Here is a 12,783-nt window from a genome sequence, read left to right as displayed (position 1 = left end):
ATTTCCAGTGTGTGCTCTTGTATTTTCTCTTACGGCAGATGTTAAATAACCAATGATTTTGTTTTAGGCCCTGGTGTATTACACTTTTGGAGCTTTAGGAGGAAATCTGATCGCTCATATGATCCTGGTAAGTAAGATGGTTAATAACTTTAAATATGCAAGAGTGTTTGCGTACTCCTACATTTTCAGTGTTAAGATTTCCTTTCATATGAATACCCTGTCCAAATATTAGATCATTTTACGTGCATTGGGTGGGCAGTAATACCTTCCCCATTATTCATTTTTAATGTAAGGATGAGTCTGCTCATTTTAAGCTATATGCCACTATGAATTTAGATGGACTATGTTTATATCTCTTGACTTAAATCAGAATTGTCAGACTTAACATTTTTGTAATCTAATGAGAACTATGAAAGAGATCTTTACAGAAGATGCTGTTTTAATCAGTATTGTGAGATTTAAGACCAAGTGCATATGTAAGTAAAAGGCTTTACATGTTCACCCTTAAGCATCATTCTGCTTATTTGCTTTTTCTTGAGTAATATCCAAACTATACTGGCCATGTTTAACCTTTAGTAGTGTCCGTCTTTTGCTTTTTTTGTAGCTACAATGGACTCGTGGCCTTTGTCCGGCCTATTGTCTCATCAAATCTTGCTCAAGTAATGTGAAAAAAGTTTGTAACACAGCAAGCACTATGTTCTCAAGTAACTGATAATCCCGTATTTTTATATTTTCCTTTCTAGGGTTACCGCTACTGGGCTGGGATAGGAGTCCTTCAGAGTTGTGAATCTGCTCTCACTCACTACCGACTTGTAGCTAATCATGGTAAAAACCTTTTACTAGGGTAGCGTTCTTGACTTTGTGTGTACTGCTGTATCATCCAACTAGAGGATACTAAAGTACTCCTAACACTGATAGTATAAACAGAGAATTCCTGCTATTAAACAAGTTATCCATTTGGCTCTGAATCATGATATGCTATTTTTGTCTCTATTGAAATGTGTTAGAGGGTGTCAAAGTAATTAATTCTCTCTTGAGTAACAGCTTGAAGCTCTGTAGACATCTGGTTTTACTAAGTTATGGTGTAACTTCTGTATTGAAAAAAACCGTGTGAAAATTTATCTCATCTGTTTTCCAGTTGCTAGTGACATTTCCTTGACTGGTGGCACAGTGGTTCAGCGAATTCGCTTAGCAGATGAAGTAGAAAATCCAGGAATGGCAAGTGGGATGCTAGAAGAAGACTTGATCCAGTATTACCAGTTTTTAGCAGAGAAAGGAGATGTACAGGCACAGGTAAGATTCACTTCCCCTGATGGCATTCAGACATTTTCAAGAATTACAGGAACAGCTTTATGAAATGCAGAAAGACATTGGAGCTTTAGTGTTCTCTTCATCCTGAATCAACCTGAATGCTATTTCCCCATTAGTTTTTATCTGAAGAGACTTAGATTTTAGTGTGTTTAAGGTAGAACTTGGACAGAAAATGCAATTTTTTTTTTAAAATAAGTCCATAACATTACAACTTAAGCAGCTTAGGAATGAGGTCTTGGCTTTCACTAGAAATCAGCCAGACTATTTCAAGGATAACTTCAGATGTTGTGGAGGAAGGCTAGATAAAAAAACTGGCCTTGACAGGGGATTTCAATTTCTCACTGCTTCTGCTCTTGCATGACTTCTGCAGGCTGGACCTCTCCTACACACAGTGCAGGTGGGGAGGATGCTAATAGAGACAAATACTTACAATCCAACTTGGTCACGTTTGACTTAAGACATAGGTAGGCAGGACTCAAATGAACTGTTGTTACTTTGCATCTAGGACAGTATCTCACTTCTATCTAGGATAAATTTCCCTTTAGGCTAGTGTGAAAAAGTAGGATTGTATTGTAGTTATTGAAGCAAATCTGTGCCTTCAAACTTTGTGGCATCTTTTAACTCTGATACTGTCTGTCATTGTGCATGTAATTAGCTCACCTGTATCTGTATTGCTAGAAAAAGGAAGTCTTGAGGGAAAAGTGACTTTCTTGCAATGTAAAATTTATTTTTAGGTTGGCCTTGGACAGTTGCACTTGCATGGGGGAAGAGGAGTAGAGCAAAATCATCAGGTACCTTTTCTCTATAACTGATGCATATTACACTTGGCAGAGGGGGAGAAAGTATAACTGACAAAACAAGTGATGCAAAAGTGTGTAAGTGCCACTGTATGGTATGTAGCGATTTCAATAGCCTTGTTCAATAAAACTTAATCTTTATGTGACTAGAAAATGGAACTGATTTTTTTACATAATTAGTTTAAGATTAACTATCTCAGAAATGAGAATGTTATCGCATGTACAAAAGCTCAGCCAGCTCCAGTGCTACCTGATAAGAACAGTTCTTGTTTTTGACAGTCTTTATGATGCAGTGAGCATGCATTAGTGATGATAGTCTGGAACATTTTGCTTCTGCAGACAAAACAGTGCAACTTTAAATACTAAAGATATTAAGTGTGCATAGAAAATAGAACTTCTGCTGATGTAAGCCAACCTAGCTACTCTGCTTATGGGAGTTAAAATAGCTAACCTTGTCTTGAGGTATGTATTGAAAAAATGGAGAGCTAAGGATGTGCAGTCCGGAGGATTATTTCATCCAATACAGTAATTATTTAACAGAAATTATTTACTGGTCATCATATTTAAAATACCTCAAAATGACTGCTTCAGAAGGGCTCAGAGATGATAGTGAGTGGTCAGAAGGAGCTATAACCAAATTCTGTGTAAAAGTAGAATAGGAATTGGCAAATCTCACCTATTCTAAACAGGATTTGATGGTACAATAAGAAACTAAGATTTACCTGTGTAGCTTGCGCATAGTAGCAGTTGTAATTTGTTGGTTTTTTTCCTTCTGCTTTTTGGAATACACTTATTAGAGGGATTGCCGCTTACTGTTGAGATTGAGTGAAGAACCCTGTTACATATATTAAATTAGGTGGGAATGATAACTCTTATTGCCAGAAGAACCTGGTAATTCGGCAAACAATCTACCTGTCTCTGCTCCATTTGTGAGAAAAGTTACTCAAATCATAGTCATGGTAGATAAAACATTTGTTTTCTTCTCTACAGCGAGCATTTGAATACTTCAATCAAGCAGCTAATGCTGGCAATTCCCATGCTATGGCTTTTCTAGGAAAGGTAAAATATGAACACCCTCAAATAAGGAAACTGACTGCCTTGTAATGAAAAATAGCATATGTTTCCTACTTTCTGATATCAGGCAGTCTAAAACTTGAATTCTGGAATCTAGGTATTGACTTTTTGCTACTGTTTTGAATTTTTCTGCAAGATTTGAGTCTTCTAGTCTGTTATGTCTTGTCTAAGTTTCCTTTCCTTTTGTTTTTTTCTAAATAGTGCTTGAACTAGAGAGGGGGTTTTTTTAAAATCAAATAATTAAATACCTCAATGTCCTTTTTCTGCAGTGGAATTCAAAACTCTAAATAGGCAGTTCTTCCCCACACATTGTGAGGGGAAAAGCTACACTTCTCAAAACTTTGCCCAGTAGGAAATAATAAGTTGAGAGAGGAAATGGGAAGGACATTCTTCCCCTTTCAGTCTATGTAGAGAATTGAGGCATCTGAGTAAAAATGGCCAGTAGGCCTGTACTTGCTCTATGCTGAAGCCTGAGTCTGTCTGCAGGGTACACCATTGTTTCAGTTTTCTCAGATTTAAGGCCTTTTTGTCTAGGGGCAAATCTTACCTGACCAATCTGGTCGCCTTCTGTGATGGAGTGAAAGCAATGGTCAACAAGGGAAGAATGACTGATGTCAGCGATCTGGACATCTGTAAGGCCTTCGGCGTGGTCCCATACAACATCCTTCTCTTCAAACTGGAGAGATGTGGATTTGAAGGGTGGAATATTTGGGGGATAAGGAATTGGCTGGATGGATATAGCCAGAGAATCGTGGTCAATGGCTCGATGTCCAGGTGGAGGCCAGTGTCAAGTGGGGTCCCTCAGGGCTCTGTCTTGGGACCGGTGCTCTTTAATACCTTTACCAGTGGCGCAGACAGTGAGATCGTGTGCAGCCTCAGCGAGTTTGCAGATGACACCAAGCTGAGCAGTGCAGTGACACAACAGAAGGATGGGATGCCATTCAAAGGGACCTGGACAAACCTGAGAAGTGGACCCATGAGAACCTCATGAAGTTCAACAAGTGGAAATGGGAGGGCTGCACCTGTACAAAAATGAGTACAGACTGGGAGATGAACTCATTGAGAACAGCCTTGCGAAGAAGGACTTGGGGGAATCTCATGGGTGAAAAGCTGCACGACCCAGCAATGTGCGCTTGCAGCCCACAAGGCAAACAGCATCCTGGCCTGCATTTAGAGAGGAGTGGCTAACAGGTTGAGGGAGGTGATTCTCCCCTTCTGCTCTGCCCTCATGACACCCCACCTGGAGTGTTGTGTCCGGGTGTGCAGTCCTCAGCACAGGAAAGACATGAACCTGTTGGAGTGAATCCAGAGGAGAGCCATCAAGATGATTGGAGGGTTGGAGCACGTCTCCAATGCAGGCAGGCTGAGACAGCTGGGGTTCTCCAGCCTGGAGAAGAGAATGCTCCAGGGAGACCTCATTGCAGCCTTCCATTACCTAAAGGTCTTACAAAAAGAGGGAGAGCAACATTTTGCACAACAGATAGTGATAGGACAAGGGGGAATGGTTTTAAACTGAGGAGAGCTTTAGGTTAAATGTTAGGCAGAAGCTCTTTTATTCAGAGGGTGCTGAGGCAGTGGAAGGGGTTGCCCAGAGAAGTTGTGGGTGTCCCATTCCTGGAATTCCTGAAGGCCAGGCTGGATTGGGCCCTGAGCAACCTGGTCTAGTGGCTAGCATCCCTGCCCATGGCATGGTAGTTGGAACTAAATGATCTTTAACCCAATCTGTTCTGTGATTTTTAGTCTAATACGTGATTGGCAAGCTGCTGGCAGTGATCATGATGCATTACTGCTTAGAAAGGTATTTAGGTCACTTGTCTGAGATCTGGGTTGCAGACTACCTTCAGCCTGTGATGAACTAAATCCTTATTACTCCATTTGAGTACCCTCTAAGGTTAGGCTACAATAAGCAGCAGCTCTAGCTCATCTTTTTCAGGCTGTCATTGCAGTAGAGGATGCAAAATTCATGTCCTTAAATGTGCTGTTCAAGGCACCTGACAGAAGAAATTGCAGTTCCTGCTTTCTCTATTGCTTGAGTGTTTTGTCACTAATACATGTTGAAGTGTACTATATTTAATAACCAATTTTTGCTTTGTTTTCGCAAAGTATTTTGACTGCCAATACAGTTTGACTTCCACTGGTCTCAAGGTTTTTGCCTGATACATGTTTTTCACTGCACTGTGGTAGAAATTAAAAATGAAGGGTACTGTCATGAAAACTTTTTAATTTTATGGGCAGTTCATTTTCCATTAGAAAGTTAAACCCTCTGAATTTTACAGCAGAGGGATGTATTTGCTGCTTCTGGACAAGTTTTACTGATTATTCAGTAATGCAATAGTCAGAATAATCTAAGTACAATAGACTCCCTCACAATATGTAAAATGAAGATGCTTCATGGTCTTCATGCTCAGCTGACTACTTTGGCTGTTCTTCAGTAAAGGCTTTCTCTTTCAGATGTACTCAGAAGGAAGTGATGTTGTACCTCAGAGCAATGAAACAGCCCTTCAGTATTTCAAGAAAGCTGCTGATATGGTATGATTATCTGTAAGCTGCAACTACAGCATGTGCACTAAGAAGTTGATTAGCTCTGAAATGCTGGAAATGCTTCATGTGCTCTTCCATGTGCGCATGCCTACTCCCAGCTTCTGTCCCAGATTAATTAGCCCATAATCTTGCTTGCCTAAGATGTCAAAAACTGCTCTGGCCATGGTGCTTCATGAAGATGTGTTCAGCATAAGGAGTCTAACTCCCGTGAATAGAGTCTAACTCTATTTCATCAATATGAAATACTGTCCACCTAAATAGTTCCAATTCTGTGAAGTGCTAATTTTTGTTAATCTGAAGTTGTCTCGTCACAGGAATTTACAGTGCTTCTGTTTTGTGAATATATGATAGTTTTACATCTCTCATCTCATTGGACTGTTTGTTTTCTGGGATGACATTTTTTGATCGTGTTAATCCCGTGTATCCGTCTTTGACCTATCCTTTATGGTGGTGATTGTACAGTTAAAGCGTGAGTAGTCCTCCAGGAAGGGTGTTTAGCATGTGAAATACAGTAGATCAAGTTCTGAAGGGACTGTTGTAAGAGAACTGCATTCATGGTTCTTACATTCCACAATCAGAATGCTGTTTCACATCTGTGTACTAAAGTGAGGATGTCTTAATGTGCTCATTCCCTACATTCACTGAAGGTTTCTGATGTGTCCCATTGCCTGTCCTGGCACTGAAGGAGTGCCATAGTGCCTGCTTTTGCAGGGGCAGGGGTTAGTAATGCAGCCCACAGGACAGCCACCATTCTGCCCTTAAGACAGGTTCTTAGAGTTCCTGGAGTTGATTTGGGAACTTCTGTAGCATTCAAAACATTTTGAAGTTAGAAAAACTAAAGTAAGCTATTAATGCCCCATCTTTCTAGGGTTGTGGGTTCTACATCTTTTATGACACTGTAGAAGTGCACAGTAGACTTTCATAACTAGTACTGAAAGTTTTTCCCCGTTCATCATCTGTGTAGTTACCATACATGAACAAAAGTTACCATAGATGCTGTTTCCTCCCTAAATAACTATTACTAGGAGTAAAAAATAAATCTCTCTTAGTACTGTATGCTTTAGTGATGTTAAAGGCATGCCAGATTTGAAAGATGTAGGCATAGGTTTTGCCTTTCTTTGCAGAAGTGTTTTTCTGTGTTTTCAGGGTAATCCGGTTGGACAGAGTGGATTAGGAATGGCTTACCTCTACGGAAGAGGTGTTCCAGTGGTAAGCTTTTGACAATCGTCTTTCTAATCATAGGTGATTGTGTGACTTTTTGTTGTCAATAGATTTTTTTTTTTCTGGAGTGAAGTACCGTAGAAGGCTTAATTGTGAAGATTTCTGTTATGCTGAAAATTCCTTGAGGAAATCTGTAATGTAAAAAAATGCGCTATGAAATTAGCAGCTATGAAAGAAACATCCTGATTTTCCTCTCAAAAGTTTGAAAATGTTGCTTAAGCTATTAGAAATGCATAGAAGTGTGCATTTTAGCAGGAGATTTGAGCTTGTCTATAATTTTCTTGTGAAATAAAACAAATCCTAACTGCCCCCATTTTGTGTCTCTGGTGGGAGTGGAGGAACACTTTGAAACTTTTAATTAGTTCATTTGCTTTATTTCTTTTCCCACAGGAGGGTTTCTTGTCAAATGTTTTATATTTAGCTGTACAAACAGATATTCAAAAGTTGAATTAGCCCAAAGTTTAGGAAGTAAATAGGTGTTCTAGAAACAGAACAGAGCTTCCATTCTGTTAAGCATAACTGTTCATAGCAATGCTGTATGTGGATGCCAGCTTTGAGATAGCTGCAGAATTTCAACAGGCTAAATATAATTGTAGTCTATTTCATTTTTTGCTTCCAAATTTTGAACAGGGGAGTATTTTCACTGGAAAATCTTGCTGTAATTTTTCTGTAAAAGAAAACTGTCCTTACACGTAGGCACATGCATATTTTCTCTCTTAAACTTTTTTATATTGCATATTTTCTCTCTTAAACTTTGGTGTATTGCTAGGCTCTAATGACTGGACCAAATTTTCCTGCAGAACTATGAGCTAGCGCTGAAGTATTTCCAGAAGGCTGCAGAACAGGGATGGGTTGATGGACAACTTCAGCTAGGTTCCATGTATTACAGTAAGTGGCGTCAAAACGATTTGCAGGTCTAAGCACCTGCCCTTTCAGTCACTGTTCACTAGGTGGCAGAAGTGTGCATACACTGCATGTAGAATGGGCTTACTACATTGAACTTGTTTCTGGTTTTTCCTAACATTTTCACAATGCTTTTCTTGACTAATTTTAAAAAGTACTGTATTTCATACAACACTGCTTTTCAAGAGGAATGAATAGCAATGATTTAATCTTTCTTCTAGATGGCATTGGAGTCAAGAAAGACTATAAACAAGCTTTGAAATATTTTAACTTGGCCTCCCAGGGTGGCCACATTCTGGCTTTCTATAATCTGGCTCAGATGCATGCTACTGGCACTGGAGTGATGCGGTCCTGTCATACTGCTGTTGAGGTAAGGTCACCCATTTATAAAGGTCAATAATACTGACTTGCAAGAGATTGGCTATAACCACATAAGCCTATATAGGACATTTCCAGTAGTGACTGCAGAGTCAAGGCTATCAAAAGGGAAAGTGATATATTAGCAAACTTGCTTGTATTTCATGAGAAAAATCTTTGGCTTTTGTGTTATGTCAGATTTGTATTTGCTTTATTAACTTTGAAGAAAATCAAAAGAATGTAATACAAAGCAAGCATCAGTATTTTATAAGTACCAAATTCTTCTTTTATACCTCGATTTAAGTATAACAAAAAAACTAATGCTAAAGAATAATTCTGAGTAAGCATCTGAATCTTACAAGTTACTATCTTTACTTACCAGGAACCTTGCACGTTACTAAGCATCTATCTGCTTAGCAACTTCTATCTTAAATTAAGCCTGTCTTAAACAGTGGAGTTTGCCTGTCATGTTTTTCATGTGAAATATAAATATTTTGAACAGGCATCAGAATGTTAAAGGTTTACTTCTTGCAAAACCTAAATTTTTGAAGTTCCTGACAACCAGTATCCTCCCCCTTCCTTTTTCCTCTGCAGTTGTTTAAGAACGTATGTGAACGGGGGCGTTGGTCTGAAAGACTGATGACTGCCTACAACAGCTATAAAGATGGTGATTCAAATTCTGCTGTGGTTCAGTATCTTCTTCTGGCAGAACAAGGCTATGAAGTTGCACAAAGCAATGCTGCTTTCATACTTGATCAGAGTAAGAATCTGCATATGTACTGAAAAGGGTTTTTCTGGAGTTGGCATGTTAGAACTTAAATGAAGCTCTTGTTCTCTTTCCTGCTCTTCACACTGGAAAGAAATCAGTTTTCATTCTCTCTTCTAAGGATGACTTCCTAGACTAAAAATTTAATTTCTGACGTAAGGGTTTTTAAATGGCTTAGGCAGAGTCTTTAGAAACTTGCACAGTGCTAAAAATTCTCTTCTCTGGATTTCCTAAGCACAGTTGTAAACGTAGGAATTGCATTAGGTTTACCTTTGGCCTGTACTGTGAATGCATGTCTGTGTCCTTTGTTCTTTCTCTTGTAATTCATTTTCTCAGCATCATCTTCTTTGTGTGACTTTACTGATGCTACTCTTAAAGCAGGGATGAGGAGCTGCACAGGTGGTTCTGTTAGATTTGAAAAAAACTTGTCCCATGTGCCTTACTGGAACTAGATGGCTAGAATTTGAATTTATTAGAGTTTGAAGTCATAGGGAGACAATGGAAGTACAATGACAAATCTTTCTAGAAACTGCAAAACCCAATATTTTAAACTTTCTCTATACCAAATCTAGGTCTCATTGCCAGCTTTATATCTTAGTATTGGAAGCACCTATTGGTGGCTGATGGGCTAATCTAACATCTTAATTTCCAGTTTGTGTTTTTCAAAGGTGTCTGAGTGAATCATCCTTAGATAAGGTACAGTAATGACAGTCTTGGCTGGAAGTGCATGCTTGCAAAGAAATAGCATTTTTCCCTGGGTTAAAACTCTGATTGTTTTTACTCAGCTGTATTTGCATCTCAGCTGAAGATTGATTTTAAATTATTTTATACATTTTATACAGAAAACCTGTGTGTCAGCTGTGAGATAGTACAACTGAAACCATAATTACACTAGAAGTTCAGGTTACAAATCCCTTGAATTGTCTGAACTCTGATAGTTCATGAACCCTCAAATTGTGGCATGAGCAACTTCTGAAGTAGCTGAAGCACTGCTGTGTAAAACATGCAGTCTCTGGCTGGTTAAGGAGTTTAAGCCTTTGTTTTACTTTGCTAGTCTTGGGTTTCAGATGGCCAAACTACAACAGGTTATACTTCAACCTTGTATTTGTCACAGTCCAAATTATGTGCTCTTAAAACTTGCATCTTCTGCCATTCCTCAAGTATGCATCAGAATCTCCTACAGCTGGAATGGCAGAGATGCTTGGTAAGCAGTAATTCAGGGTGAAATTATATCGTTTGTTCCTAGCTCTTCTGTGGGCAGATAAATGGAAAGGCCATATGAATGATAGGGGTTTTTATAAGTTTCAGATGGGTTGAATCTTGTTTGTTCTATAACATAGATTGCTTCAAGTTTTTTACTTATTTCAGCAGACTGAAGATGAGCAGGGGGCTTTTTGTGGTCGTGGGTGCATATACCATGGTTCTATTTAACTGGATTCTTTTCTTTTTTAGAAGAAGCTAGCATAGTAGGAGAAAATGAAACCTATCCTCGAGCTTTGCTTCACTGGAATAGAGCAGCTTCTCAAGGTATGTCTTTACTTCACAATTCCAATCAGTTTATTTTTATGTTGAGGAATACATTCAGTGTAGGTTTGCAGCTGCAGTAGGAGCTGCAGGTTGAGGTCTGGGTGGGAGGAGCTTGAAGCAAGGAGCCATGAGCTGCCGACCTTTTGCATAACAAAGGTCCTGGGGACCTGTGGCCCAGCCAGGTGACCAGACACTCAGAGACACAGCAGAGTCAAGGACCCCAGACTTAAGTATGAGCAGAGTGTGAGGGTATAAAAGCCTAGGGATTCCTTTGTTCAGGGTTCCTGCTGGGAAGTATGAGCTCAAGCTGTTTTTTGACTAACAGTGTCAATATGAAATTGTTTAAAAGCTTCAGGCGTCTGAGACTCTGCTCTTGGAAACCCAGGGTCGAACCAGTAAGGAAAGCTTGCCTGACTGTGTGAGTGGCACAAGTAGGGAGTCAAGTACCCAGCAGCCCTTGGAGCCACCCACTGCAAAGAGGGGAGGGGCTTCAGTCCCCACAGTAACAATATGTAGTGGTGAGAGTGTGATGGCCTGAGTGCCTCCCAATGGTCAGACAGGAAGGTTTCCTTAACATTTAGTAGAGCCATTAATGTCCAGTTTCACAGGTTTTGTTATGAAACTTGTGAGGAGGGAACGTTTACTTCCTTCTGTTCAACAGAAATTGTATCCCAGGTAGGATAGATGGTGTTCTTTGTTCCATTGTTAGCTATAGTGTCATTGCAATATGCTTGCAGGTCTGAGCCTTTCTGTGATTCTGAAGACTAGAAGGACTAAAATACAAATGTACCATGTGTTTCTTTTGCCATTCCGTATGGAATACATAGCAGCATTAAACAACATTAGCAATGTTTATGCTGGCTTTTCTAAAAATATATCTGCTTTGAAAAATAGATCCAAAATCCTAAAGAGTAATTTGTTAATAGTCATCATTTATAAGAAATGCAATTTCCTATTCAAAGTAACCAGAGTCCAGTGATGAAGAATGCAGCCTTGATGTCCGAACAACACAAATTTAAACTCTGGTGCTCGCGATCCTATCCTAAAATAAGCAAAAGTGAACTTAATGATGAAATATCTTGAGGTGTCTAACTTCCTAATGGGTCCATCTACACTAGTATCTGTGTACTAGTTTTTTACTTCGGAGTATCATGCAAATAGAGCCTAATTCAGACTTCCAAGGCTTTTAGTTGAAAGTTAAGAAATTGAGATGATGACATGGATGATGAGACACTATTTTTCAAGTTTCCAGTGTCACTGCTTTTGAAACAAAGTTGAATCCTTTAATAGCCCTATAGCAAATGAAAAGTTTTTCTGTAATAAGTGACAGATTATGAACATGTTACGGATTTTCAGCTGATACCACTTCACAGTAATAAAAATATTGGTAGGATTACCAGGAAAAGATCTTATCTGCAAATAGAAATTGGTTGTGTTTTGGTTAGCTTAACCAAATTTAAAAAATAAAAGCTGTATATGTGAGGGAGCGGTGAGAGGTAAACAGTGTGTACAAACTGAAAAGTAATACTAAAGCTCTTACTGCATTTTCATAGGACGCCAAAAGGGTTTCTTTGCCTAGCTGTTTTATCCATTTCTGTTGTTTCTTGATTTATAGGATATACTGTTGCAAGAATTAAACTTGGAGATTACCATTTTTATGGGTTTGGTACTGATGTTGATTATGAAACTGCATTTATTCACTATCGACTGGCATCAGAACAGCAGCACAGTGCTCAAGCAATGTTTAATCTGGGCTACATGCATGAGAAGGGATTGGGCATCAAGCAGGTGAGTAAGCTGTAGACTGAGAGTCTCCTTCATTAGAGTACATTTACTAATGTTTGGTTACTACTGCTGGGCTTTGGGTACTATATAACCACTTAATTGGAATAAGCATATCTACCAGTACATTCACCAATAGGCAATGGACAAGTATATTGACTTCACACTTAACTATGTGAAGTAATGATGCGTAGACAGGGAAGAAACATTTGCCCAAAACTGTGAATACTGGCAAAATGAGTGCCATATGCTTCTGTAATGCTTTCAAGACTTTGAAGTGTAGTGAAGTGAATGCAAATCATCTCCAGGCTAGTGGCATTTTAGTACAGGATTATTCTCGTCCTCTGAAACACTGGTTAAATTGTTTCCTGTATCATGACATTTTGAAAACAAGGTAACAAAGCATAACCACGACCAAATTATATGTGGTTTTTCAAGTTAAGCAAACTACATCACCTAAAGACGACAGTGTATCTGGGTCTAGGAACCCTGTGGTGTGTTGCT

General features: G+C 39.1%; 1 protein-coding gene across 2 annotated transcripts in view; it reads left to right on the top strand.

Moving 5' to 3' along the window:
- The window catches only part of SEL1L (SEL1L adaptor subunit of ERAD E3 ubiquitin ligase), a 36,538-nt gene that overhangs the window by 15,569 nt on the left and 8,186 nt on the right, over positions 1-12,783 (top strand). The window contains exons 8-19 of one of the 2 annotated variants that reach the window (XM_042047014.1): positions 68-127; positions 744-825; positions 1,139-1,293; positions 2,046-2,102; positions 3,099-3,167; positions 5,634-5,711; positions 6,870-6,932; positions 7,745-7,832; positions 8,069-8,217; positions 8,799-8,964; positions 10,426-10,497; positions 12,113-12,285. In XM_042047014.1, coding sequence (XP_041902948.1) covers positions 68-127; positions 744-825; positions 1,139-1,293; positions 2,046-2,102; positions 3,099-3,167; positions 5,634-5,711; positions 6,870-6,932; positions 7,745-7,832; positions 8,069-8,217; positions 8,799-8,964; positions 10,426-10,497; positions 12,113-12,285 — 1,212 coding nt within the window. Of the gene's footprint in view, positions 1-67; positions 128-743; positions 826-1,138; positions 1,294-2,045; positions 2,103-3,098; positions 3,168-5,633; positions 5,712-6,869; positions 6,933-7,744; positions 7,833-8,068; positions 8,218-8,798; positions 8,965-10,422; positions 10,498-12,112; positions 12,286-12,783 lie in introns of both variants that reach the window. The other variant, XM_042047013.1, reaches the window with a different exon arrangement.

This window comes from Corvus kubaryi, unplaced genomic scaffold (assembly GCF_017639235.1).
Source record: "Corvus kubaryi isolate FWS band 111438036 unplaced genomic scaffold, C.kubaryi_AGA036_p1.0 66, whole genome shotgun sequence".
Lineage (NCBI taxonomy): Eukaryota > Metazoa > Chordata > Aves > Passeriformes > Corvidae > Corvus > Corvus kubaryi.
This window is presented reverse-complemented; position numbering and strand designations above follow the sequence as displayed.